General features: G+C 42.4%; 1 protein-coding gene and 1 long non-coding RNA gene across 6 annotated transcripts in view; one reads left to right on the top strand and one right to left on the bottom strand.

Annotated features, from left to right (window-relative positions):
• The window catches only part of NR5A2 (nuclear receptor subfamily 5 group A member 2), a 137,534-nt gene that overhangs the window by 16,907 nt on the left and 93,267 nt on the right, over window positions 1–27,360 (top strand). For all 5 annotated transcript variants that reach the window (XR_005361815.1, XM_038541949.1, XM_038541948.1 and 2 more), the window contains exons 3-4: window positions 419–560; window positions 3,163–3,809. Coding sequence is in view for 4 of the 5 variants with exons in the window: in XM_038541949.1 (XP_038397877.1) it covers window positions 419–560; window positions 3,163–3,809 (789 nt within the window). In the remaining variant the exon portion in view is untranslated. The remainder of the gene's footprint in view (window positions 1–418; window positions 561–3,162; window positions 3,810–27,360) is intronic.
• On the bottom strand, window positions 10,502–27,149 carry LOC119872481. The gene is made up of 3 exons (XR_005361817.1): window positions 27,094–27,149; window positions 23,255–23,331; window positions 10,502–10,985 (listed from the first exon to the last, which is right to left on the bottom strand). It is a non-coding gene; the product is annotated as an uncharacterized LOC119872481 (long non-coding RNA).

Raw genomic sequence — 27,360 nt, 5'->3', positions numbered from 1 at the left:
TTTCCACTGGCATTTTACAATGGTTTGCCACTAAAATTCTATCACACTGCTTACAAACAGTACAGATCTCCATGAGCAACTTTCTGGAATATGAAGTTAATAAGAAAACAGATTTAAAAAGATACTGGTTAATATAGAATGTGTTTTTCTCTGACTGTTGAGATGAAATGGTATGTATCCAAATCTTCCTAAGATTTGTTGTAATTCTAGGAATATAACTCCAGTACTAGAAAAATCTCCACTTTGGCCCAGTGCTGTTTTGGAGGGTTGGTCTTGTTAAAGTGTAAGACAAACCACAGAGCCACGGAAGGGCTCATTGGTTCAATGAAAAGATTTATTGGTGATTTCCTTAAAATGAAACAATGGAAGAGACGGTGTTAGATTTATAATATGTCTCACTATTTTCTCTGTTTTGTAGGGATTTTTTAAGCGAACAGTCCAAAATAATAAAAGGTACACATGTATAGAAAACCAGAACTGCCAAATTGATAAAACACAGAGAAAGCGTTGTCCTTACTGTCGATTTCAAAAATGTCTAAGTGTTGGAATGAAACTAGAAGGTAAGTTTCTTCCAAAGACTACTGCCTGTTAAAATTCTCCAAGGACATAGGATTTAAAATAACATTGTACTTCCAATATGGTAACATTATTTTCCTAGTCTTTTAACACCATGGACAATAATGTAAGATATTTTTTTATGTTTTGTCAGCAGAACAGTCTGAGGATCATTTAAACACTGGTGAAGTCTACTAGGAAAAAAACTTATAAATATTGGAGTTTCCCTTCCCCCACCTTTAAAAAATTTTTAGTTTGGGGAGCAGATGGATTTGACACTAAAAAGGCCTGGTTAGGGATCCCTGGGTGGCTCAGCGGTTGAGCGCCTGCCTTCGGCCCAGGGTGTGATCCTGGAGTCCCAGGATCGAGTCCCACATCGGTCTCCCTGCATGTAGCCTGCTTCTCCGCCTCTCTCTGTCTCTCTGTGTCTTTCATGAATAAATGAATAAAATCTTTAAAAAAATAAAAAGGCCTGGTTAGATAAAAACAAGACTAAAGCTATTCAACTGAGAACAAATTTTTAAAATTTGCAAAACTTAAAAAAAAATACGTGACGTTTTCAAACCAAGGATGTTCTAGTAAAAAATCTAGTAGAAGTCTGATTTTAATCCTTTAAATTCTTCCCTTGTCACAATTGTTACTATTAATTTCATGACTCCTGGGCAAGAATTACAGCCTTTCATTGTGAAATGGAGTCTCTTGTGTGGAGAGTATCATTTTTGATAATGTGGGAAAACACGTTTCTTTTATTTTTTTTTTTTAAGATAATGACGAAAGCTGCAAAATGAAGTTGAAAAGTAGGAAACATGAAAAATAATGAGCTATTAAATCAGTAACATTGGTTTGACAGGAATAAGATAGTGGTTCCCCAAAAGCCATGTTAAATTTTATGTTGTGAGAGTAGAACTGGTACTTACAATGTACAGATTGGCAGGGAGTAAAGTTATTATGTGATCACTGTAAATAATCTGTAGTTCATGGACTATTATGGTGTGTTGCTGTTTTTTAGCCTCCAGCCTACTGACTTTCCACAGATCAACTCTAGTGCAAATAAAAAATAATCAAGGATACACATCACTTATTTGCCACATACAAGCGTGCATTTTATTTGATCATTGAGGCACAGGCTATTTTTGTTTGGAGCCTTCCTGTTATGTGGCTCTCAGACTTGATAGAAATGCTCAAAAGATTTCCGGCAAATCTGCCGAAGTGCTTGTAGATTCTTTCCCAATATAAGTAGCCACTTTGGTTATGATTAGAACTGTTAACTCTGTCTTGCTTTAGGAAGAGATTGAGAACAAGATCAAGAAAGAAATGCTCATTAATTTCTTTATTACCAATCACTTTATTATTTTCCAAACAGCCAAATATTGTGGGAGATGCATACTATAGTAGGAGACTCAAAAGGTAAAATGTCAAAGAATAAATATGGGATGCCTGGATGCCTCAGTGGGTAGAGCATGGGTCTCTTGATCTCACCGAGTTGTGAGTTCAAGCCCCACACTGGGCAGGGAGCCTACTGAAAAAAACAACACACACACAAGTAAATGTTGTGGTTTCAAATGGTGTCTCACTTGATTATTTCTTCTTCTTCTTCTTCTTCTTCTTCTTCTTCTTTTTTTAATGAGGGGAAAGGGTTGCATTTCTTTACCTTAAAAAGTATTAGTAATTGTAAGTCACTTGTGGGGCATAACTATAAACTATACTTCCTTAGCAGTAATATGGAACAGTTGAATATTCAATAAATTATCATCCAGATGAAAAACTTGCACAATATTCTAGATACCTAGCATTCACAATAAATTTTTAATAATATACTAATCCTAAGATAAAAAGCACAAAAACTTAACCTCCAGCAATTTCAACACATCAGAAGCTGTCAGAAGTCACTGTTTTCTTTCTAATTGCCATTGGCCACTATGGGCTTGGAGACAACTGCTAACTCACTTATTAGACATGGTCCCAGAGTCCACGCAGCGCTGCAATGGTGGGCTTGTCTTGACAGCTTCTGAAATAAATTTGCTTTAATTATGTCCAGTCCTCCTTACCTTAGAAACAATAACTGGTGGTTATCTGATGTGTGCTCATCAAGTCCAGGTGAAAATGATTTTCCAGGAAGAGCATGTATTCAACCCTTTTGCAGCAAATTAGGCAAAACAGCTTTGAGGGAGGAAGATAGTCTAAGGGAGGCTATTCACAGTTGGATCCAGAAATGGGTTGATTTTGTCTTTTTTTCCTCTTAGCTGTTTGGGTTTCTGTAAAGAGAATTCTGGTAATAGAAACTGACACTCTTTCTTAGCAATCTGAAGTTATCTCCTGTGTGTAGGAAAGATTATGAAATTTAAAGGGTTACTATGTTCCTATGCATCCAAAATAATTTTTTTTTTTTTGATGACAAACACTTAAAGGAAAGAATTCATTAATAAAGAGGACTTGGCTTTTTGGGGAAGAAGGGGGAAGCTTTGTGGGCTTTTGTAATGCAACCACACACCTAACACCTGTGGTCAATTTTCAGCATTCCTAGATACTTGGAGAATGTTAATAATTTGCATCTTATTTATACCCTTACTCCTTTTATTTTTATTTTTATTTTTTATTTCCCCACAGCGGTAAGGGCTGACCGAATGCGTGGGGGAAGGAATAAATTTGGGCCAATGTACAAGAGAGACAGGGCCCTAAAGCAACAGAAGAAAGCCCTCATCCGAGCCAATGGACTTAAGCTAGAAGCCATGTCTCAGGTGATCCAAGCAATGCCCTCCGAGCTCACCATCTCTTCTGCAATTCAGAACATCCATTCTGCCTCCAAAGGCCTACCTCTGAACCACGCTGCCTTGCCTCCTACAGACTACGACAGAAGTCCCTTTGTAACATCCCCCATTAGCATGACAATGCCACCTCTCGGCAGCCTGCAAGGTTACCAAACCTACAGTCACTTTCCTAGCCGGGCCATCAAGTCTGAGTACCCAGACCCCTACACCAGCTCACCAGAGTCCATAATGGGCTATTCCTACATGGATAGTTACCAGACAAGCTCCCCGGCAAGCATCCCCCATCTGATCCTGGAACTTCTGAAGTGTGAGCCAGATGAGCCTCAAGTCCAGGCCAAAATTATGGCCTATTTGCAGCAAGAGCAGGCCAACCGAAGCAAGCATGAAAAGCTGAGCACGTTTGGGCTTATGTGCAAAATGGCTGACCAAACCCTCTTCTCCATCGTCGAGTGGGCCAGGAGTAGTATCTTCTTCCGAGAACTTAAGGTATGTCACCAGCTGTTACCACTTAAAATCCCCTTTCAAGGGAGAGCTAACTCTGTTTCTACTTCATATGTTCTTGGTGTTAAAAATATGTTTTCCTTACTTTTCTCTGTATGACTTGCAGAGTAGAAGAATCTTAAGACCTTGACTTCAGGACTATTGCAGCTTCACTTTATGGGGTTTTTTATTCTACGTACCTCTTAGTTTTTTTGGGGGGGGGCGTGGCATTTCATGTAAAGTACAGGAAATTTGTTTTTGTTTCTGAGTAGTGGAATGTCTTCACTTACTTCCTTTAACTCAGGTGGTTTACGGCTAGAAAGTTTAAGTCAGTGTGAACCAGCACCCAGTGAACTTTTTTTAAGAATTGCCAAGTAAAAAGCTGTATTATAATGATGCCGATTTAAAAGAAAAAATGCCGATGTTTAGTTGTGTTTAGACCCTAAAGAATGAAAATGATACCACTGGCTAGCAGTGTCAAATAGGTATTTACTACCTGTTTACCTTGACATTAGGTTGGTAAAGCCTTTGTTTTCGGAGCAGATTCCGATAGGATGTTTACTGTCATTGGATGGGGATTGGGCACATGGTGAGTGCTAGGCTACTTGGCTCGGGTTTTAGTTCTCATAATCTATGTCTGTCGTTGATTTTAATGGATTGGTACATTGTAAACACAGTACATGTTTGTATAAGGATCTCTGTTTAACTACATAATTATTTTATTTCCTGAAACTTAAGACTGAATTAATATGGGAAAGTGATATCGAAGTTCAGAACCTAAGAGTAGCTATCAAAGCATATTTGGTGGTCACCGGTTTCATTCTTGTTTTAAGAGCAAAGGTGAATCCTGGATTTGCTTTCTCAGTATATCTGTTACAAAATCAGTTTCTTCCTTTTACTGTCGTGGAGGCAGACACGGTGGCCAAAGATCTGTGGCTTCTGATCACCTAGGACTTTTGGAGGAGATTTAAAACTTCATTGAGAGAAGGACAATAATACAGAGCAGACTTTTAATGTATAGGGTGGCTGTTGGAAACTGCGTAGGTGGACTGGGGAGCACGAAAGGTGGGTGCAAATGGAGGATAGTGCTTTTCACGGCAATCTTTATTAAGCACCGCGATTTGTACAGGGAAACAAAAATGTTCTCTGAACAGATCCAAATAAGTTGATAGACTACTACCACCATGCTGTTAAGACTGTTAATGTATCCAGCTCTTTACTGTCTTGTCCTTTATCACTCCACTTAAAGATGACTGAGGGTGGAGACAGATACTGGGCTGCAGGGGATGCGCCGCATGCATCGAGTTAGCACAGTCAAGCCAGGTATTTTCTGGGCATATAACCACCCGATGATAATCAAAGCATTTTTCACTAAAAACAAAACAAACAAAACGTCCTGGTGTTCTTTCACTCCCAACTTTGTCCTTCCAGCCGGCTGGTAAGGCATTTGAAATGAAACGGAAAATGGTATAAAAATTTCAGATACAACTGAAAGTTGAAGAAATGTTAAAGTGAGAAAAGCACAACTGACCTTTGCAGGCAGATGGACTCACTTTGACTTATAGCTTTGCCATAACTCAATAACTGTGTCTTCATAGGCAGGATGTTGATCTTTAGGCCTAATTTTCTCATCTGTAAAATGTATTTGTGGTGTTTGTGGTTGCAGGGGGCATGGGGGGGGGCATGACAATACTTTCATTGAAGAGGTTTTGCAAGGAATAAATGAGACTATGTGGGCAAAATATACTGGGAGCCTGGCATCTATTTAATACTCAACTAGTGTCATTTTTAAATTATTATTATTGTGATTTTATGACGAGTGTGTAGAGGCCTTACGTAATACTGTGATACTCCACATAAAAGCATCCAGTTGTGCTTTCTTCCTAGTTTGACAATGGGGAAACAATATTATCATATATGTTAATAAGAGTGATATAATTATATAATAAACAGTTATACCTACTACAAATTAAAGAGGTAAAATTTGCCAGAGAGTGAACTGGATCTAAGAGGAATGCAAAGTTGAGTAAGACCCAAAAATATTTCCTCTCAAGGATTTTGTGATAAGGCAGTTTCATAAATATCTATTTAAAAAAGAAAGACAGCTGAAGTTGTATTTCATCAATCCACAGGGAAAGAAATCATGCATATCGTTTACATGTCGAAAAGGAAACCTTTTGAGGGGAATATAGACAGCCACAGGTAGGATTTTTAAGAGTGCTAGGAAAGCCCTCTTCCTCTCCAAATGTCTCTTTTCCTCCCCCTGCAGCTAAATTCTACAAGATTCTTTTATAGGGCTTGAGGTTTCATATTTGGCTAAAATATAAATCCTTTGGGAAGGGAGCGTATTAAAGCATTATCATCATTTACATCGCTGCTTAGTGCCCTCGTCAGCCTGTCATGAAAAGACACTCTGAAAAAAGGAAAGGGAAAGAAAGTACAAACATTGGCGGGGCTGCTTCTAAGGGGTAGGAAGGTGCCCTCCAGGAAAGAAAGAGAAACTCGACCCACGTTCTGGTTTGCCTCGCACTTACTTTGAAAAGCGTGATTCAACCTACGTAGTCTTCGGAGAAGAAAAAGTAGAGCTCGGAAGAACTTAGGGGCAGTGTGAATACAGAACTGGAAGGTGACTGTTCACATGATTCCTTTTACTTTCGTTTATAAACTTACTTTGCCACAAAACAGAGCAAGTTGTTGGAAGGCAACACTGAGACATGGGCATTGCCATGCACTTACTTCTCCAGGGCGGTGGCTTTCAAGTTTGTAAACTGTGACCTGGGGTAAGAACGTATTTTACATTGGAGCTTGGTGTATCGAAACAGACCTCCGTCTCTATCTCTCTCTCACACACACACACACACACACACACACACACACACCCCCCGAACCGGAGTTTGACTAGACATTATGTGACCTCCTGCATGCCATGCACACTGATACCTTCTACTCTATTCTGCTTTTGTCTCATTTACCTCATGTTTTAAAAAATTTCCGGTCATCACTCCCTGAATTGGTTACATGACCCCCTAATGAGGCATGACCTGCAGTTCAAGCAACATTGCTCCGGAGAAGGGTTTGTGGGCCCTCCGTTGGGCGTGCCTACCTGGCATTGCTGAGAACAAGTCCTGAAAAGGCCTCTTTCCTCTGGCCTGGCCTCCAACACCTCCCTGGAACCTACAGCCCGTCCTTACCCTATCTTCTTACAAAAGTGGCGATTTTTAAATATTTGGGAAGATCGATGCTCCCCTTTAAACCTTGGTCTTTTTCTTGTTAACTTCACAGCAAAATGCCCATCAAGTGATATACTAATGGGACAGATTGCTTATACCTCTGTGACCCCAAGATGAAAAGTCCCATATTTGTTCCTGTAGAAGTAATAGGATAATAAGGCTGTTTTGCAAATGACCTCTTGCACACTACAAGTTCCAAGTGGACAAGTTACACTCTCCACCAGGTATAAAAAGAGAGAACACAGGTTTCATCTGATTACTTTTGAAGGGGACAGAAGGCCAGAGTGAGTTTGATGGGTTGTTTGGGTTGTCGACATGCAAAAAAAGTGCAAGAAAGATATTCTGGTTCCTATTCAAAATATTGTAATGAGAAAGAGGAAATTACAGCTGCCAACTTCACAGTTAATGAAATGGCACATAAACAGCTCAAAAGAAAAAAAAAAAGACAGTCCACTCCTAGGAACTGTGCAGTTTAAGAGCTGGAAGATGATTGGCGGGGAGGGATGCAGGACACATCAGTGAGCTGTTTCGTTTTTCTGTACACCCGAAAGGGGCAATTCTAATTCCAATCCAAAATTCTGGCCTGATAAAGATGACACTGATACTATGAAACTACTAGCTTTCTTTCTTTCTTTTTTTTGAAACTAGTAGCCTCCAAAACACGTGTGCATTGAAAAGTATTCCATTCCCAGAAACCAGATTTTCCAGAGTCGGAAGACGTGGTGATCATTTGACCCACCTCCTGCTTTTACATAGTGAAGAAACTGAGGCAGGAATGGAACTGTGACTTGACCCAAGATGATACAGCTACTGCTAAGTGTCGGAATGGGGACTGGCCGATTCAGGCTCAGGAAAGCAGTACTTTGTCCACTCCCCCTCTCTACCCCCAAGACACACACACAAACAGGCAGTATAACCTTTGACTCTGAAAACACAGGCCTTTGCCAGGGAAGCTAAAGCAAATCTCTAGGTTATCAGAAAGTCCATCACTACCATCCAATTACTAAATCACTAATAATCAGTGAGACAGATTTTCTCGGAGCCCAGACGACCCCCTGGGAGTGAACTTTAGAAAGCTACAATAATTCTTTCGGCCTGCTGGGGCATCATTCAGGAGAGTGGACCTACCAGCTAGCACTTCTGAGCCTTGAAAGCGTGTCCGGAGCGTTCCTTACTACCTCGGCCTCTGCACAGAGTCTACACTCGCGACTCTGGTTCAGCAGCAGCGCATGGGCTGTGCTCCGCCCTTAAGGTGGCTAAATACGATTAGATCCTGGGTTCTGCTTGCTGCCGGCGGATGCGGCCTGGGCTACTTTTTAGGTCTATTTGTGAAAGGACAGCGAGACAGGGAACGGTGGGGGGTGTGCGGGGGCAGTCAGGCGGTGGACGAGCCCCTCATTACGGAGGTATTAGAAGTGTCTCCTTTTTTTTTTTTTTTAAAGATTTTATTTATTTTTTTCATGACAGAGAGAGAGAGAGAGAGACCCAGGCAGAGGGTTAGAAGTGTCTTCTGAGGCCGTATCCTAAGTCCCATGCACCTTCCCATCCTTAAACTAAATCTGTCTTCTAATGGCCCATACTCCTGACTTTTTTTTCCTTGTCTTTTCCAAAATTAAGAGCAAATCCAGGACCTGCTCACACTGCTGAAAGGCCTGCCTTTGGGAGTCCAAGACGATCGTAGGTTTTCTTTGTTATTTCTCTCTCATCTTGGTCTTCAATATCTCACACACCCAGGAGCAGTGAGAAACTAATTCCCACTTTGTTGAACAACTAATGAATCTGGAGGATCTATTTGATCTTCTAATGAGACCAGATGTCTTAAGAGGATTCTGGGAATGGATATAGAAGAACTTCCCCTCGATGAATGATTCCGATACATGTAGGAAGAAAAAAAAAATCTAAATTAATCCTGACTGAAACACATAACTAGCGTTTCTGTGGAAAATAGGTCTCAGAGACTCAGGGAGTTTGTGCCAAAGGAATTGAGCCTTGCCGAAGCCGGTTTCAGAGCGCGGCTTGGTCTAACGTGTGGAGGCTGGGGTAGGATTAAACCTTCCTTTTTCTCTGGTCCATCACACAAGCTTTCTGAGCAGAGTTTTTATTTATGTATTTTGAACATTTTAGAGCCCTTTTCCGGGCCTTTGTTCACCTCTCCCAGCCAATACAGGTTTGTAGTCTGAGATTTGATTGGATCTGCCCCAATTTCAAGGGTGTTCTTCAGTAAGCTTGCGGGGCCCTGTTCTGTGTGGGGGAGCAGGGTGGAGAAAGCGCCTACACAGGGTCCCCCCGTGTCCCCTGCTGTCCAGGCCCAGCACCCCCCACCCCCCCAGATGCTCCGGTGGCTTCCCAGAGTTGGACTCGGCCACTCCACGAACCTGGGTTCTCATCGCTCTGGATGCAAAGCACTTACTCCCGCAGGAACTGCAAAGCGATTTCACTCAAGAAGAGTCCTCTGTTTGCTTTCTCTCTGAAGGCGCATGAAAATGTTCATCACCATGTGACTTACTCATCAAAAGATAGCAGAATAGCATCTGTCTGTCCTACGTGGGTTGGCGAGGAAATGAGAAAGCCAGGTTTTCTTCCTTCCACCAGAGGGGTGGCACGGAACTCTTCTTCTGACTTTGTGAATTTGCAGAGAATATTAGACTTGGCGCTTTTGACTTGACAGCCAGGTCTCTTGGGGTGTCAGACATCTGCTTCCATGACTTTTTCCAGGCCGACCTGGTCTGGTTGATGGTGCGTTGTCTATTGTCACTTCAGGAATCCATTTTTTATTCTTTTAATTTTTATTTATTCATGAGAGACACAGAGAGAGGGGGGCAGAGACACAGGCAGAGGGAGAAGCAGGCTCCCTGCTGGGAACCCGATGCGGGACTGGATCCCGGGACTCTGGAACCATGACCCGAGCCAAAGGCAGATGCCCAACCGCTGAGCCACCCAGGTGCCCCAGGAATCCATTATTTTAATCTTGTTCACTGTGCCCTGGATGAATCCACTTTTCTCCATCAATACCTGTTACTGCCATGGCTAGTTCTTTAGTGGGCAGATGAAAATGCCCACCTGACCGCAGAGGTAGGTATCCCTTACCTTCCCTGTCCTTTACAGGGACGTCCTGGAGGTACACCAGGCACCCTGAAACTGCTCTGTGTTAGTTCTTTCTATTAAGCTATGATTTCTATTCCCTGCCCTGACCCTTTAGTGTACAGTCAAATATAAAACAATCTATCACTTTCTCAGATCCCCCTGTTGTCCTTTGTAGTCAAGGGCCTCTCCCTACCCCATTCCTGCCAATCCCTGTCCTAATAGTTTGTGATGACTTTTTTTTTTAAAGTAAGCTCTACACTCAAACACGGGGCTCGAACTTACGACCCTGGGATCAAGAGTCGCGTGCTCTATTGACTGAGCCAGCCAGGCGCCCCAGTTTGTAGTTACTTTTTAAAAGTATTAACTTTGCTTTATTCCGTGAGCGTACGTCTATCAGCTGCAGACTCCGCTGAGACTCTTAAGTTCCTGAAGCTCGGTTTTAGTGCGGTGGTTGTACTTGGAGTTTCCACGCCAGCATCTCCCTCCACGGGAAGCCAGGGTGTTTGGTCGGAGCGTGGGGAGTGACGGTCATAGCTCTGTACTGGGTTTGCTTGTTCACACACAGATGAGCCTCCTGTTCCTATGAATCTATTCGTTACCTCCTAGAATCATGAGAAGAGGCCAACCTCTCATGAGGAGAGCATGAGAATAGCCAACCACACCTGAGAGATCCCACGTTTAGCTGCTGGGCCATCATCAGGTGTCTGAACACAAACCATGAGACTAGGAAGAAAATCGACACTGTGCTTGCTGTGCTCCAGGTCAGGTGGTGAAGGGCAAGAGAAGCCCCTTTTCTCTGTGCCGCTATTCGCCTGCCGTAGCCCTGGGTGCTTTCAGGCCATCTTCTGGTTTGCTCCTTAGGACGGCCCTGTGAAGTGAGCACAGAATAAGGTCTCGCTTTGGTCAAAGAGTTTGAGTAAAGACTTGGACTATTGCTATCACACAGTGTGTTATTTGCAGAGGATGTGCCTGCCCAACCCTTGTCGTGCTTGGGGTCACAGTGGCCCACGGAGACATTGAGTTGCGTACTTGATTACTACAAATGTGCTGCCTTTATTTATCATTTTGGTGGGGAGGGGCAGAGGCAGAGGCAGAGGGAGAAAGAGAATCTTAAGCAGGCTCCAGGCACAGCACTGAGCCCAATGCGGGGCTCGATCTCACAACTCAGAGATCATCACCTGAGCCGATGTCGAGTCAGATGCTTAACCCATGGAGCCACCCAGGCCTCCCCCACCCCACCTTTTTTTTTTTTAAGATTTTATTTATTCATGAGAGACACAAGGAGAGAGGCAGAGATACAAGCAGAGGGAGAAGCAGGCTCCCTGCGGGGAGCCCCATGTGGGACATCCCAGACCCCGGGGTCATGCCCTGAGCCCAAGGCAGACGCTCAACCACAGAGCCCCCCTGCCAGGCGTCCTAAACATCTGACTCTTGATTTTGGCTTAGGGCATGATCTCAGGGTTGTGAGATCGAGCCCCACACCTAGCTGGGCCTGGAGCCTGCTTCAGATCCTCTCTCTCTCCCTCTCTCTCTGTGTCCCTGCCCTCCCTCCCCTGCTCCCCCCAACTAGCATGCTCTCTCTTTCTCTAAAAAAAAGAAAAAAATTTCCAAATGCACATGGAAGTCTTTGGTAAACTGTAAAGTACTTTATGATTGTTGCCGTTATCATGGTGCCCAGATCTGTATACTCCATTACAATAGGTCTTAAAGGATCTCTCTTGCCCTTAAACTGTGCAGAACAGTTTATCTTAAATTGGCCCAAGGATACATAAATTCCTTTTCTTTTTCTTTCTCTTTATTTAAAAAAAAATATATATATATATATTTTTAAAGATTTTATTTATTTATTCATGAAAGATACAGAGACAGAGAGAGGCAGAGACACAGGCAGAGGGAGAAGCAGGCTCCAGGCAGGAAGCCAGATGTGGGACTCGATCCCGGGACTCCAGGATCATGCCCTGGGCCTAAGGCAGGCGCTAAACCATTGAGCCACCCAGGGATCCCCCAAAAATATATTTTTTAAGATTTTATTTATTTATTTGTAAGAGACACAGAGAGAGGCAGAGGCACAGGCAGAGGGAGAAGCAGGCTCCCTGTGGGGAGCCCGAAGTGGGATTCGATCCCAGGATCCCGGGGATCATGACCTGAGCTGAAGGCAGATGCTCAACCACTGAACCCCCCAGGCACCCCTATGATTTTATTTTTAAGTAATCTCTGCACCCGATGTGGCTTGAACTCAACACCAAGATTAAGAGTCACATACTCCAGCCACGGAGCCATCCAGGCCCTTCCCTCCCTTCCTTCCTTCCTTCCTTCCTTCCTTCCTTCCTTCCTTCCTTCCTTCCTTCCTTCCTTCCTTCCTTCCTTCCTTCCTTCCTTCTTCTTTATTAGAGGAGGACATTGTAGGAAGGAAAGTACTGAACAGTTCACTGAGTCGGTACCACAAGGGTGTCGGGCTGGCATGGGGGCAGAGACCTCCTCCTGGGCCTCTGAGGCCATTTGTGGCACCTGCCTGCAGGGGGCAAAGGATGAGGTGGTCAGACAGGCTGTGGCAGTGTGGTCTCCCACCTTGGGGGTACCTGGGGGTCCTAGGTTGGCCTGCCCAGTCCCCCCCTCCAGTGTCCAGCAGCAGCTCCTACTGCATAATCACTGGACACAGTTGCATCAGTTTGTCGGCTTGAAGCAGCTGCACCCCGTTTACAGAGAACAGCGGGGCCCTGCTCCCCACCTTACTTGCCCTCGCCCAGCAGGGCGCACAAATCGCTCCCAGATCTTGTGGAAAGTCTGCCCGGGTCAGTTCCTCATTGTTGGGGACATGGGGCTCCCTTGGTCCTTGGTCCGCGGGCCTCTTGGGTCCCTCTCTGCACGTGGTATCCACTGTCAAAGTCAGGTAATGGGTAAAAAAACTCTGGAAACATGACTCACGTGTGACACCCCTTAACACACTTTTGAAGGACTTTGCCCTCTGAACCTGTGAGGTAAAATTGGTCTTTTTATTTTCCAAGATAAGTGAAGAATGACTTTGCTCTGACTTATTCTTCTACAGCTTGGGAAGTAGATCATACAAAGCTTTGAGGGCTCAACATCCATTTGCAGAATGGCTGCATAGAAATGGGGCATTTCAGCTATTCTTCACTTTAAAGACATTCATCCTAACCCAAGAACACCACCCACACTCGGGAGCAGCGCCGCTCACTGCGTCGCCTCGTCCAGCAGCCGGGTCTCAAATGACCGATACTAAAAACCGGATTTCGTCTACACTTCCAGGTTCTCTGGGCACCAGGCTAAGCCCAATGGGGCCGGGCCGGCATCCCGGGGACGCTCTCCCTCTGTGTCCATTTCTTTGTTCTCCATTCCCCTTCATTCCATCCTTCCTTTTCTTTCTGTCCAGGCTCCTTTTCTCTTGCCTTTTTTTTTTCCTAAGATTTTATTCATTTATTTGAGAGAGAGAGTGAGCATGCACGGAGGGGAGGAGCAGAGGGACGGGGAGAAGCAGACTCTGCTGAGCAGGGAGCCCGCTGCGGAGCTGGATTCCGGGATCCTCCGGGATCAGGACCTGAGCCCAAGGTAGACTCCTAACCGGCTGAGCCACCCAGGCTTCCTCTCTTCTCTTTTCTTATGCAATTTACTTTCTTCCTTCTCTTAAGCCTCTGGCTTCCTAAGGGCCATTACGGTAATTCCCCTTCCTTCCACCCTTCCTTGCAGGGGGTGTGATTCGAGACCCCCCAGTGGTTGCCTGACACTGCAGATAGTACCCAACCCTACATACACTACTTTTCCTACCTGGTAACATATAATATACAGACTAGGCACAGTGAGAGATTAACAACAAGTAATAGTAGGAGAACAATGGCAACGATGTACTGTAATAAAAGTTACGGGACTGTGGTCTCAATCTTACTGTGCCGTACTCCCTGCTCTTACTGTGCCGGAGGGAGAGCACAAAGTGCCTACGGGATGAGCTGAAGTGAGGGCAATGGCCTGGGCATCCTGGCATGGTTGACTGGAGAAAGCAAAACCGCAGAAAGCAAAACGATAGCTAAGGGGGGGGTGTTACTGTACTTTTTCGGGATTGTGGTTTGGAGACCATGTGGTTGCAAAGCCCCTGGCCTGGGCTATCTCTGCATTTTCCCTTCAAGTGAAATATGGAGCAAGGAGGACAACCTGAACGCCCAAGGTCCAAGGTTGGACAGAGAAAGCCAGAGAGAGTTGGGTAGATAGCTCTAGAATGGGGTGTCTTCAGTGGTACTAGTTGGGAGCTTCTCTCGGGTCCTCCCACGGTGCAAAGTGACTTCCACACGGTGGCATTTTCTTGGGGGGGGGGCAGGGTAGCGGGTCTGCTTAAATGGTCAGAAGAGACTGCTAGGCCCACGTGTGCCCGTGCGTGTGCCCGTGCGTGTGCCCTGGGGCTCTCCCACAAGCACAGCTTAACGCTTCTGCTGCTGCCTAGTAGTAGGGAGGGCTTCTGTACAGGGCGAGGCGGTTCTGCTTGGGTTTTAGCCGCATCCCCGCTGTCCCACCGACGGTTGCCGGTCCTTGCCTCACTCTTAACCTCCTCCTTAGAAATCGACTTCGAGTGCGATGCTTCTGAGCTGCCCTGACCAGGTCTATGCATTTTTCATGTATGGTGTGCTCTGAAGGCACAGCCAGAAACCGTGTGCAGTTTGGGGTAGACACAACTATTGGGTCCTGCTGCTGTTCACGTCTCTCAGAAAACTTCAAAGAAAACCACATTATCTTGAATTATTTAGAAATGTCGCTAGGGTTACACAACATTCGGGATTAACTTTACAACCGAACTGGATCCAACTTCTAATTCGCTAAGAATGCCTTTTCTTTACACGACAGATAGAAAAATTGGCCAATAGGTCCAAAGTCTGTCCTTATTGTGCAATAAGAGCCTTGCAAAGGCGAAATGTAACCTCCCACCGGGGCCTCGGAGGGCGCTGGCCTCGGAGCGTGCATGTAGCTGGCCTTTCATCAGGGGTTCGTGGTGTTGGTTTTTAAAGTCTACAGCAAGACCCCCTCCTGGGAATTGACTATCCCGTTTCTAAATACCCTCCTGACGGAGTATTTTACCTGGGAGAGCAGTACAATTATTTCATTTTAAATTAAAAACATTTTTATGGGAATGAAACGTATAAAGACACAGGATACACGTTGAATTAATGCGCTCAAGACTCGGAGGGAGCCAGACTCCTCAGTGGGGAAGGCAGCACATAGGCATCGTGTCTTTACTTTTAAGCAGCATTAAATATATGTGTTTTTGGTAATCTGACAATCCTCAGAATGGTGTTTTAAATGCCGGTTCATTTCCTCTCGGTTCATCTTCCTGATTTTAGACAAGACACACCCTCATTCAGTCGCTAGAAAAGAATCCCATGCACCCAAGTGGTTCTCCCTGGCAGGTCTTGTGTGTATATATCACAGAGTTTTGAGGGCATATCCTGTTTTCAGACATGTTCTCTGAACTGTTGGCTCATTCGAAGGCCTGTTGTTTTATTTTGACCACTGTATCCTGCCTACACTGAAATCACCACAAATGTTTCTTTACCACACACATCCGATCATCACAGTTGTGCTTTTTTTTTTTTTGATCTGAAGTCGTGATGAACAAGAGGCTTTACTTGTTGCCTAATTAAAAAAAAAGAAACATACTAAATACTCCATTTCCCCTTGTAAAATAATGATAGAGATCAGTGTTTGTGCAGAAGTGTTGGCAATAGAATTCTTCAAAAGTTTTCCTTTGGGTGATGAAAAGCTGTTACATTATTTTCACTAGCTAATCAAATGTAATTGGGTAGCTTGAAGTGCCTTAGATTTTCCTTGTACAGTTATCAAAGTGGGAAATGTAACTCAGGGAGCTGATGAAAGGCGTCTCTCATGGCATTCTTTCAATTATAGATCTTACAGAGCGAATGAAAGAACAGGTCTGCTGCTAAAAAACTCAGACGCCTGAAATGCCTCTTAACGGTAACTGCTGTATTAGCTAGTTAACACGTTATTATATATTTTAATTGATTCTTGCTCCAGCTTTGGAGGAAAAAAAAACGTTCTGGATCCGTTAAAGTAAGGTGGAGGGGGATGCTTGGGCACAATCATATTGCTGTTTACATTAGGTTCAAATCGAGTCAGGCATTTACAGTGAAAAAAAAATAGCCCTGGTTCACTTTCGTGGGGAATGACTTGCTTTAAAGGCATTCATATTTTGCACTCGTGTGTTGGGATTCATGGTTATGAGTGTTTTTAAAGGAGCCTTATTTGACCATCGAGAATTACTTTTATGGTTTTATCAATGAAATGTTACAGTCTTGAAAACATAACTTCAGTGCAGCCATATATTTGAATGGGTGCAACTGAGGTAGTAGCTCTTGAAAAGCATCAAAACACACTATGTCTGCATTTCACCAGGAGGTTAGCATCTTTCTTTAGGGTTGAATCACACTCTCAGGCTGCCCCTAAAACACGTCTGGCATGAATAATTTGTTGTGATGTTGGATTAGGTCAGATTCCGGTTTTATATATTCATTAATTCACTTGTTCACTAGCTCATTCATCAAACATTTAGTGAGCCCCTACTGTGTGTCCATCGAGGCTAAATTGCTAGAGGTAAAAACCAAAGCAGTCCTCACTGGTTACACGTTAAGCCCTCCAGGGCACTTCTCTCAGTTGAAGTAGAATTCACTGGCGTTAATACAGCTCTAAAATACAATGGCAGATCCTACCCTGGAAATCGTGGGCAAGTCCTTGTGATGGGCATGCAAATGATCCTGACTCTGTTTAAACCAACGTTTAAGATTTTTTTTTTATATTTATTTATTTATTATTTATGATAGACAGAGAGAGAGAGAGAGGCAGAGACACAGGAGGAGGGAGAAGCAGGCTCCATGCCAGGAGCCTGACGCGGGACTCGATCCTGGGACTCCAGGATCGCGCCCTGGGCCAAAGGCAGGTGCTAAACCCCTGAGCCACCCAGGGATCCGTTACGATTTTATTTAAACTGAAAAATACAATTTAATTCTCAAAGACAACAAATCGACCCTGGAGAAACCGGGCTTTAAGTCCCATAATGACTGAAACAGAGAGAGATTTGCCCAGAGTGTAGTGCAAGCTCTTTGGGAGGCACCAAATCCGGCCTGGGGTGGGAGGTGGGGGTATGATCTGGAAGGGGCGGTAACATCTAAGAGGAGTCTCCCAGTGGGGCCAGATGAGCAAGTGGGAGTAAGGGGGTCAGGGAGACGTTGCTGGCAGAGAACAGCTTGTGCAAAAATCGGAGGCCTTGGCATCATGCTTCTTGGGAACTGTGAATAACTCCAGTAGCTGAGGGCTGAGTGTGTGGGGAAGTGGCCTGAGGCACAGCTAGACCCCCTACCGCTAAGTGAGCAGGGCTACCCAGGTCTTCCTCCTCCCTGGGTTTTATTCAAGGCGGGGAAGCCACCAGCAGAGTAAGTACATGAGACCTGGGCGGATTGGAAATATTACACCATAGCGACTGTTGGACATATGTGAACTGTGTTATTTCCTGATTTTGGTTTTCGTCTAGATTCTCCTTTGTTCCCCAGAGTTTAGTTGGTAGTGCATTCCACTATTGTTTCTTCTAGGTGTCGCTTAAATTTTCTCGTCGTTGTTGCAAAGAAGGTACATGGTTGTTATCTTTCACATACTTATTATTCTTTCAAGTTGGCCTTTTGCCTCTAGGTGAATTTCAGTTATTGGTGACATGTATGTATTTGAGGTCTTGGTCTTTGTTTCATGTTTAATTTAAATAAACATGATGTTTTACTATTTCTTCAATATAACATATTTTTTTGACCAGGATGTTTTGTGGTTGTTTTTTTTTTTCTTTGAAGTTTAATCTCAGACTGATCTGTTGCTGTTTATGTCTTAGTCATTGATTTAATGGCATCAAGTTTATATATATAAATATATATTTATAATTAATATAATTAACATAATATATAATTAATATAATATATAATCATATTTATATATGAATATATATATTTATATATAAATATATATTTTTTTAAATATATATTGAAGAGTTGAAGAGGGGCTGTCTGGCCCAATGTACTTAAAGTGATCACACACAAGCTTTTAAAATTCCTTATTCTTGGTCCTAGCTCCAACCTGATGAATCATTCCTTCCTTCGCTCAGCATATGTTCACTACATACCCACACTGCCAAGTCCTCTTCCAGACCAGGGGACATTGTAGTGAACAAGATAAACCAGGGTACCGCTTTTATTAGTGTTCACACTCTCGTGGAAGGGAAACAGATGATAAACAAGCCAATAAAAATAATGAGAACTGATAGCGTAAAAGAGTAAGTGGAGCATGGGGAGGGAGGGAGCTCTTCGTATCAGAGAAGTGATATGAAGAGCTGATACTTGAGCTAAAATCTCTAGCAGTAGAGAAGTAATGTTGCTAAATCTGGAGATACAGAAGTCCAGGTCCAGGAATAGCAAGTGCAAAAGCCCTGAGGTAGAAACTAGCTTGGTGTTTTCAAGAAGCATGAGGAGAGCCAAAGGGCATAGAAATCCGCGATTGAGGGGGAAAGTTTGTCTCGATAAGTAGGACAATTTCACGTGGTCCAGCTCATGGAGGGCTTAGATTTTTTTTTTTTTTCTGTTTGGAACAAGAAATTATAGGAGGATTTTAAGCAATGGACTGACTCCATCAAATCCTCATTATAAAAATGGTGCTCTGGTTGCAGGTGGGAAATAGGTTAAAGGGAAGTAGGGGATCCAGCAGGCCAGGAGAGCTATTATGATGGCTTAGAGAGGGCCGTGATAGTGGAGACGGGGAGAAGTGGATAGATTCAGGATATATGTTGGCACAAAGCTTCCAGAACATGCCAAAAAGGGTTTTGAGAGGAAAAGATGAGACAAGAAGATACCAGTTTTTGACTTAAGCCGTTGAGAGCCATTTCTTGAGAAAGGGAACCAGAATATCTATTATCAAGGACTGCAGATGTTCTAGAGAGCTCCCTGAACACATAGTTTCAGATGCCAGAGTTGGTCCTTTGTTGTCCTCTTTGTGAATTACTGGTTTATTCTGATCCCTTTATTTTTTTCTTAAGGTTTTATTTATTTATTTATCCATGAGAGACACAGAGAGGCAGAGACACAGGCAGAGGGAGAAGCAGGCTCCCTGCGGGGACCCTGATGCAGGGACCCTGAGCCCAAGGCAGATGCTCAACCACTGGGCCACCCAGGCATCCCCAGATCCCCATTTTTATTCAAGAGAACACAGCTAACCCACCCTATGCAGATAGAATTCAAGCTCTTCTGAAAGGGAGGGATTCTCTACCATCCTCGGCAATCTATTTCAGAGCTTAACAGACATTTTTTTATATACAACTTAAACCTTTTCTTGCTTATCACGTCACTCCCTCTGGGTCTGTCAATATGGTGAAAGCATGAGGTTACCCTCCACTTGATCCTAACCTTTTATTTAATTACTTGTTGAGTAGCTGCTAAATGAAAACCTAAAAATATTGTCATTAAGAGATCCAAACTTGTTTCAGTAATTCAGACAGAAGAGTCTTGTTCTGGTTTTGTTGTTAACAGTTGTCTTTTTTTTTTTTTTTTAAAGATCTTATTTATTTATTCATGACAGAGAGAGAGGCAGAGACACAGGCAGAGGGAGAAGCAGGCTCCCTGCAAGGAGCCTGATGCGGGACTTGATCCCAGGTCTCCAGGATCATGCTCTGGGCTGAAGGTGGTGCTAAACCTCTTGAGCCACCCGGGCTGCCCAAGTTGTCTGTTCTTTTTAGGGAGAGAAGCGAGTGCCTAGGAGGGGTTTGGGAAGGAGAGAGAATCCTAAGCAGGCTCCGTGCTCAGTGTGGAGCCTGACACAGGGCTTGATCTCAGCTGATATCATGACCTGAGCCAAAACCAAGGGTCGACACTTAACTAGCGGAGCCATCCAGGCATCCCCAGACTTGTTAAGACTGGATCCCTGGGGCACCTGGGTGGCTTGGTTGGTTAAACGTCTGCCTTGCACTCAGGTCATGATCCCTGGGTCCTGGAATCAAGCCCTGCATTGGGCTCCCTGCTCAACTGGGAGTCTGCTTCTCCCTTTCCCTCTGCCCCTCCCCCTGCTCATACGCGTGCGTGCACGCTCTCTCAAATAAATAAAATCTTTTTTTTTTAAATGGATCTCTATGCTAATCAAACTGACCAGGTTGCAAAATTCGATCTGAGTGGCACACAGGGAAATGAATAGCTGAGAACATTTAGGGCTTGCCCCACATGACTTTTTTGTTCTAAGATTGGCTCTGAGCTGAAGGAAGATGGGAACTTTGGATCTCTTGTTTTAAAGGTGTAGAATGTGACCTTTAAAAGTATTTTGTCGGGATCCCTGGGTGGCGCAGCGGTTTGGCACCTGCCTTTGGCCCAGGGCGCGATCCTGGAGACCTGGGATCGAATCCCACATCAGGCTCCTGGTGCATGGAGCCTGCTTCTCCCTCTGCCTATGTCTCTGCCTCTCTCTCTCTCTCTCTCTCTGTGACTATCATAAATAAATAAAAATTAAAAAAATAAATAAATAAAAGTATTTTGTCTTACCTTAGTATGGATTCTTTAGAAGAATTTGACCCAAAATTTGAGTCAGTGCCTGGACATAGGCCCAGTTTGTTTTCCTCCATAGTCCGTTTAATGAGGATAAAATTCCAATCCTTAAGTTGACTTTGTCCTTCTGAAAACTTTTCAACTTTCTCTCTATATTAACATCAACTACAGAAGGGATGGTCTTGTCAGTGCTTCTCTCTGCCCAGTGCAGAGCAGTGGGCAGTGTTTGGATTATTAGACAAATCCAGGGATTCAGGATGCTCGGGTGGCTCAACGGTTGTGCGCCTGCCTTCAGCTCAGGTTGTGATCCTGGGATTCCGGATCGAATCCCGAATCAGGCTCTGTGCAGGGAACCTGCTTCTCCCTCTGCCTGGGTCTCTGCCTCTCTCTCTCAGTCTGTGTGTCTCATGAATAAATAAATAAATAAATACATAAATAAATAAATAATCTTAAAAATCCAGGGATTCATACAAAATTATAGATGAGCATGAATATGTCACACTAGAATTAATCACCCTGTTAATAGTAATGAGTGCTTTATCTATTAGAATCCTTCAATCTCCTGATATTCCAAAAGGTCTTGGTTTCCCATTACTTAGCGCCTTACTTACTTCTAGGCATTGGAGAAAAAAAAAGTGGTATTATTTTCTCTGATATCTTTGCAGTTGAAAAAACTTCTTGCCAGTTCATATATTAGCTCCAGTCAGTGGTCACTTGCCGCAGAGATAGACTCCAGCTCTATGGATCCTGAAGTTTACAGTTTAGGAAGTTTTTCTTTCTTTCTCTTTCTTTCTTTCTTTCTTTCTCTCTCTCTCTCTTTCTTTCTTTCTTTCTTTCTTTCTCTCTCTCTCTTTCTTTCTTTCTTTCTTTCTTTCTTTCTTTCTTTCTTTCTTTCATTCTCTTCCTTCCTTCCTTCCTTCCTTCCTTCCTTCCTTCCTTCCTTCCTTCCTTTTTCTTTCTTTCTTATTTTGATTTTTTTTTGTTTTGTTTTAAAGATTTTATTTATTTATTCATGAGAGACACAGAGAGAGATGCAGAGACACAGGGAGAGGGAGAAGCAGGCTCCCTGCGGGGAGCCCGATGGAGGACTCGATCCTGGGTCTCCAGGATCACCTCCTGGTCCGAAGGCAGGTGCTAAACTACTGAAACACCCAGGGATCACCTAGGAAGTTTTTCTTGATGAAAGAGAATGTATGAATGTCTTCTATTTTGCAAATTTTGCAAACACAGATCTTGTGTGTACAATTGCTTGGATCCATGGAGACCCTAGAAAGTGCCCGAACACAGGAAGGTTTATGAAGCTGAAGCTTATTAGGTGCAGGTACAAGTCTTCTGATTTGCTCACATATACAAATACATGCACTTCTTTCATACCTATACATTTGTTGACTCATCACAATATGCACTTTAAATACTTTATGATTCTATGTCAGCCACTTTTCCATAAAAAATAAATAAATAAATATTGGCACCAAAGGAGTATGTGTTAATTTTTTTTAAAGATTTTATTTATTTATTCATGAGAGACACACACAGAGAGAGAGAGAGAGGCAGAGACACAGGCAGAGGGAGAAGCAGGCTCCATGCAGGGAGCCCGACGTGGGACTCCATCCCACGATCACGCCCTGGTGCTAAACCGCTGAGCCACCGCGACTGCCTGAGTATGTGTTAATTAAATGAATGGACAGCAGAGCACCTTTGCGCAGACTTTTGGTGTGAAAAGTAGTGAGAGCTGGGATGCCTGGGTGGCTCAGCGGTTGAGTGTCTGCCTTGGGCCCAAGCCGTGACCCTGGGGTCCCGGGATCGAGTCCTGCGTCACGCTCCCTGCATGGAGCCTGCTTCTCCCTCTGCCTGTGTCTCTGCCCGTCTCTATCTCATAAATAAATAAACCTAAAAAAAAAAAAATAGAAAAGTAATGAGAGCAAGAAGGCTGTCTCACAACTTCTAGGAACCAAGACGTATTTTTGCTAGTGTCTTGCGGTTTTTATTTGTAAGTAGTCTACAAGTCAAGAATATCCTTTCAATAAAATAATTAAGCAGAGATTTCTTTCTTTTTTTTTTAAGATTTATTTATTTATGATAGACATAGAGTGAGAGAGAGAGAGAGAGAGGCAGAGACACAGGAGGAGGGAGAAGCAGGCTCCATGCCGGGAGCCTGATGTGGGACTCGATCCTGGGACTCCAGGATCGCACCCTGGGCCAAAGGCAGGCGCTAAACCTAGCTGAGCCACCCAGGGATCCTAAGCAGGAGATTTCATAGGTGCTTTCTGCATCATAACATTTAATAGAAACTGTTCTAAAAATTGAATGTATAAACAAGTGTGAATTAGAGCTGGTGTGAATTGCTGGGTTTTGCTCTGTGAGAAGCCCGCCTGATTAGGTATGAGCATGAGCAGAAATGAGGTTCAGCAGTGTCAGTCTGTGTGTTGGCCATCAAGTAAATGGGAGAATTCTGGAAGAATTTATAGGGAATGACGGAAACGTGGTGGCATACTTATCTTTTGAAATGAGAACCAAACTTCCTACTTTTCCTAGATATCCTTTTATGAGGTGGACTACTTACCCAGATGGCTGACTGGTGAGAGTTTAGGGATCAGTGGCATCCTATGTAGAACCACTCTGATTAGTGTTCTTCGATTTCTAAATTAAATGTACCATACAAAACACTTTCAGAGAAGGGAACTCATATCCACAAAATACTATTTCAACTGCTTTTGAATTTTTGTGTTTTTTTTATAGCTTTGAGCCCTTATCCTACTTCACCTGAGGAAGTAGAAAAAAAACCTTAATATATCAATAATTACCTTAGACTTGAAAGCACTTTGCTGCACAGATGCAATATTTCACAAAGGTTTCTGAAGTAAGGAGTATTTATTTAGCTTTAACTTTACCAAAACAAAACATTAGGTAAAAACACATTGAAAGGCACTTAAACTGACAACAGCGCCCAGACTCTATTGTATTACATTTGAGTGTAGGGCAAATCCAGTTGTTAAATTATCCCATATTGAGAATTAGTGAATAAACATCTACATAATTGCCCCCACTTTCCCTGATCCTCTTAGTTGGATCAGTTGTAGAGCAGAGGAATAAAAAATATTTTTATTCAAAGAGAGCTTTTGAGATTGAATGCTATAATTAAATGCTGATTGTTTTTCTAAATAGACGATTTCAGATTTAAAAAAAACCTAATTATCTCCATTCTAGTAGATTTTAAGGTTGTGATGAAAAGCTGAGCTGACATTCAATGAGACCAGAAGTGCCTGTACCACCTGTGTTACTCAGCCTCTCACTCTGAGGTGGAGCCGATTAGAATGTTTAACAGATTTTTTCCCTGAAGATCTTAAAAGTTGATCGGCTTAAAAAATAGTCGATCAGTTTAAAAAACCATCTTCAGTTTGAATTTGTGATAAAACAGCATGTGCTGTGTAATAAAAGGCTGTATGGATATGGGATGTTGGTTGAGGTTGACAATATATATACTTTTTATTGCCTTAGATGTGGGGAAGATTTGCTCCGTGTTTGGCATAACTGTTGATAAAGAAGTACTTACAAAGGGACAGGATGTAAGTAACTTATCAAAAATCAAGGTGAAGGAATAGCAGAAGTAAATGTGGCAAAATTAATCTTGCCACTTTTGGATGCTTCTTATACCAGAAAACCCATTAGCTTCAAAGCAGATTCCTAGGTATCACCACTTACTCTAGAAAGCAGTTTGGGGATGAGGGGAACAAAGTATGCATTTTTTAGCATTAAATTTTCTAACCATATTGCATAGTAATCAGATACCTTTTAAAATTATAGTCTATTGATTAATAAATAAACAGTAGATTAGCTATAATAGCAATTTTCCTTCAAAAGCAAGATGAAATTTGAGTGATTTGAGAATGTGCGAACCATGACACACATGAAAATCTTTTAATCAAAACACCCAAAGGTCAAATAATAAGTTTTCATATACAATTTTCGGGGAAACATTTTATGCCCCTCCCCCACGTCGAAATCTGTTTTTAGTTAATACGGAAATGGGAGTAAAATATTTTATCAAGCCTAAATATAGGCTTTTATATATTAAAAGAAAATCTATTTACAGGTAATTTGTTACTAAATAAAATCTTGGAGGAACACTTTAAATTACCAAAAAGGTAAGGTAACAATAAACACAGGAAATATAAATGAATAAAGTGTTCACAGAGTCATACTGCTTTCTGGACTATAAATAACCCCCCAACTCTGCCACTATTATTAGCATGTATGAACAAAAGAAGATTCCAGAAATAGAAAGGGGAAGAGCATCTCAGTGAGCCTTGTATTCCATGGCATAGGAAATGTTTCTAGCAAGCTCATGAATTTAGGGGGTTAATTGATTTTTAAAAAGGACATTTCCATGCTGTCTGTTTGCCAAGGAAATTCTTTTACTGGCATGTTTGTAAAATTGGCAGGCCGATGTTTCCTCTGGGTGACACAAGGTGTGATGAAGAATTTTATCTTTACTTCCTTACTAAAATCAGCACTGATGGCTTGCCTTTTTGTTAACTTATTTGGTTATTATCAGATGACATCTATGGATGATCAATCAGTGCGGTTCAAGTTGGAAGGTGGGGGGTACACGCTGGGCAGCCTGGTCTCAGTTTCACCGGGGCCACCAGTGAGCTCTATCTATGGCTTTGGTCAAAGCCTTTTATATGTAACCCTGAGCCACAGTTCCCTGATTGATGAATGTAGCAAACATACCTTGTCCCTGCTCACAAGCCACCCGTGGCAGGAGGGACAGGCTTGTGAACGCATAATCAGAATTTACAAAGAATGTATCATAGAGTTGATCCGTGCGAGAACACAGGGCAGAGGAGTTGTGTCTGTGTAACGGGCATTGGGGAAACATTTCTATTTTATTTTTTATAACAAGAGGACTCACATGCATGAACATGACAGATCTACTTCGAGTTTCTGATTGTCTTATTCATTTGTTTCTGTTTGAGAACTAAATTATGAGTAAGATCATTTGAGAACCGATTATGAAACTAGTTGAAAGTGAGAGAAACACAAATTTCAAGTACTTTTGTTCTGTTTTTAATAGGTAGAGAGAGCAGAATTAATGAAGATTTACTCCTCCACTTGTGAATATGTTTTCCCATAAGTAGTTACGGTAGTAATTATTTTTTAAATATAGTCATGGTTTGGTGATTTTCAGGATATGAGATTACACAGAAGTGGTATCTAGTAATAAGATTATTTTTTTTAAAAAAAAACATCAATTACTTATTCACAAACTATAGGTGTATTCTGATGAAAGAGATCATCCTGTAGGGAAAATAAGTATTAGAATTGCCCCTCTCCAGTAGAAATTTATTATTTTCCAATGATCAGTGAGACAGCTCTGTGATTATTTCATTTAGCAATGTTTTTGTGGGCCTGCTATGTGCAATGTCAAACAAGACAAACAATATCTTCTAGAATATGTTCCAATGTCTGTTTAGAATGAAACGTTTAAAAAGTACACGCAAGTCAGATGTTGATTGCACATCCCACCTGGCACTTCCTAAATATGTGGCCCCATTTTTAACCACAGAAAAGAGGGAAGCCTCTTTGCTTCAGCAATATGCAAATTAATTTTGAGTGTGCAAGTAATTTGAGCAGACATTGATTTAGAATTACTGTTGTGGGTAATTTCCACTTCCATGATTGCTTTTGTTAAAAGTAAATGCCAATCAGAGAAAAAGTGTAAAATAGAGCAGAAATCTGTCCTATGCACTTGGTTATTGATGAGCTAGCATAAACCATATCCTTATACGTTCCACTGCAAAGGCAAAAGTCCCATGTCTATGTCCTGTGTCCACCTCTCCATTTATCCCATTCATATTAGCTTTTTCTCCAGCTGCTCTTTGCCTTCCTTTTTTTTAAAAATCATTTTGGACTAAGGTGAGGATATAACAGGAGTCTTTTTGAACCTTCTGTAACCAGGTTTTCAGAAAACATAAGCATGGTAGTTTGAATTTAGAACAAGTACAAGTGTATATAAAAGCTCTTCTGGTTTCATTTGATTTTTTTTTTTTTTTTTTTGGTTAAGAAACAATAGTGTTTATTTACCGTGTTTGGCTTAGAATTTCTTTGGTATTCAGTTCTTTTAATTTTAAAAAGAAACTAAACTCAATAACATCTTTAAGAAACAAAGTAGTTTTCAGTTGAGGGTGGGTGAGGAAGTTATATGAAGATTGAGTGGGAACCTCAACCCAAGGACATAATAGACAAGAAACAATTTTTTTTCTCCCTTTTCTTCAGAAGTAGTCTTCCGCATGGTTTAATGTGCTAACATAACCCCGGTTCCAATATTTCAAAAGATACAGAACTTCCCAGCATGATGATAAAGTTTTCCTGTGTTCCAATAATAAAACCTCAACGTACCAGTGATTTCCAGTTCCTTTGTGGCTCAGCAACTTGTGAAGACCAACTAACTCCTAAGTACTCAGCCTGCAGTATCAGTGTGGGAGTCGGAAACAGATGTTCACGGGACAATGCCATTTGTTGTCACTGTCGATACTATGTGGCAACTTTCCCAAACGAAATTGTTTGTGGATGGAAAAGAATGTAAGCAGTGATTCATGCCCAGGAATTTTTTTTTTTTTTTTTTTTGGCTGCGGGCTAACCATATTTTATTTGTTTTAAATCATA

This window comes from Canis lupus, chromosome 7 (genome assembly GCF_011100685.1).
Source record: "Canis lupus familiaris isolate Mischka breed German Shepherd chromosome 7, alternate assembly UU_Cfam_GSD_1.0, whole genome shotgun sequence".
Lineage (NCBI taxonomy): Eukaryota > Metazoa > Chordata > Mammalia > Carnivora > Canidae > Canis > Canis lupus.
Note: the sequence above shows the minus strand (reverse complement) of the source record. Positions and strands in the feature narration are given on the sequence as shown.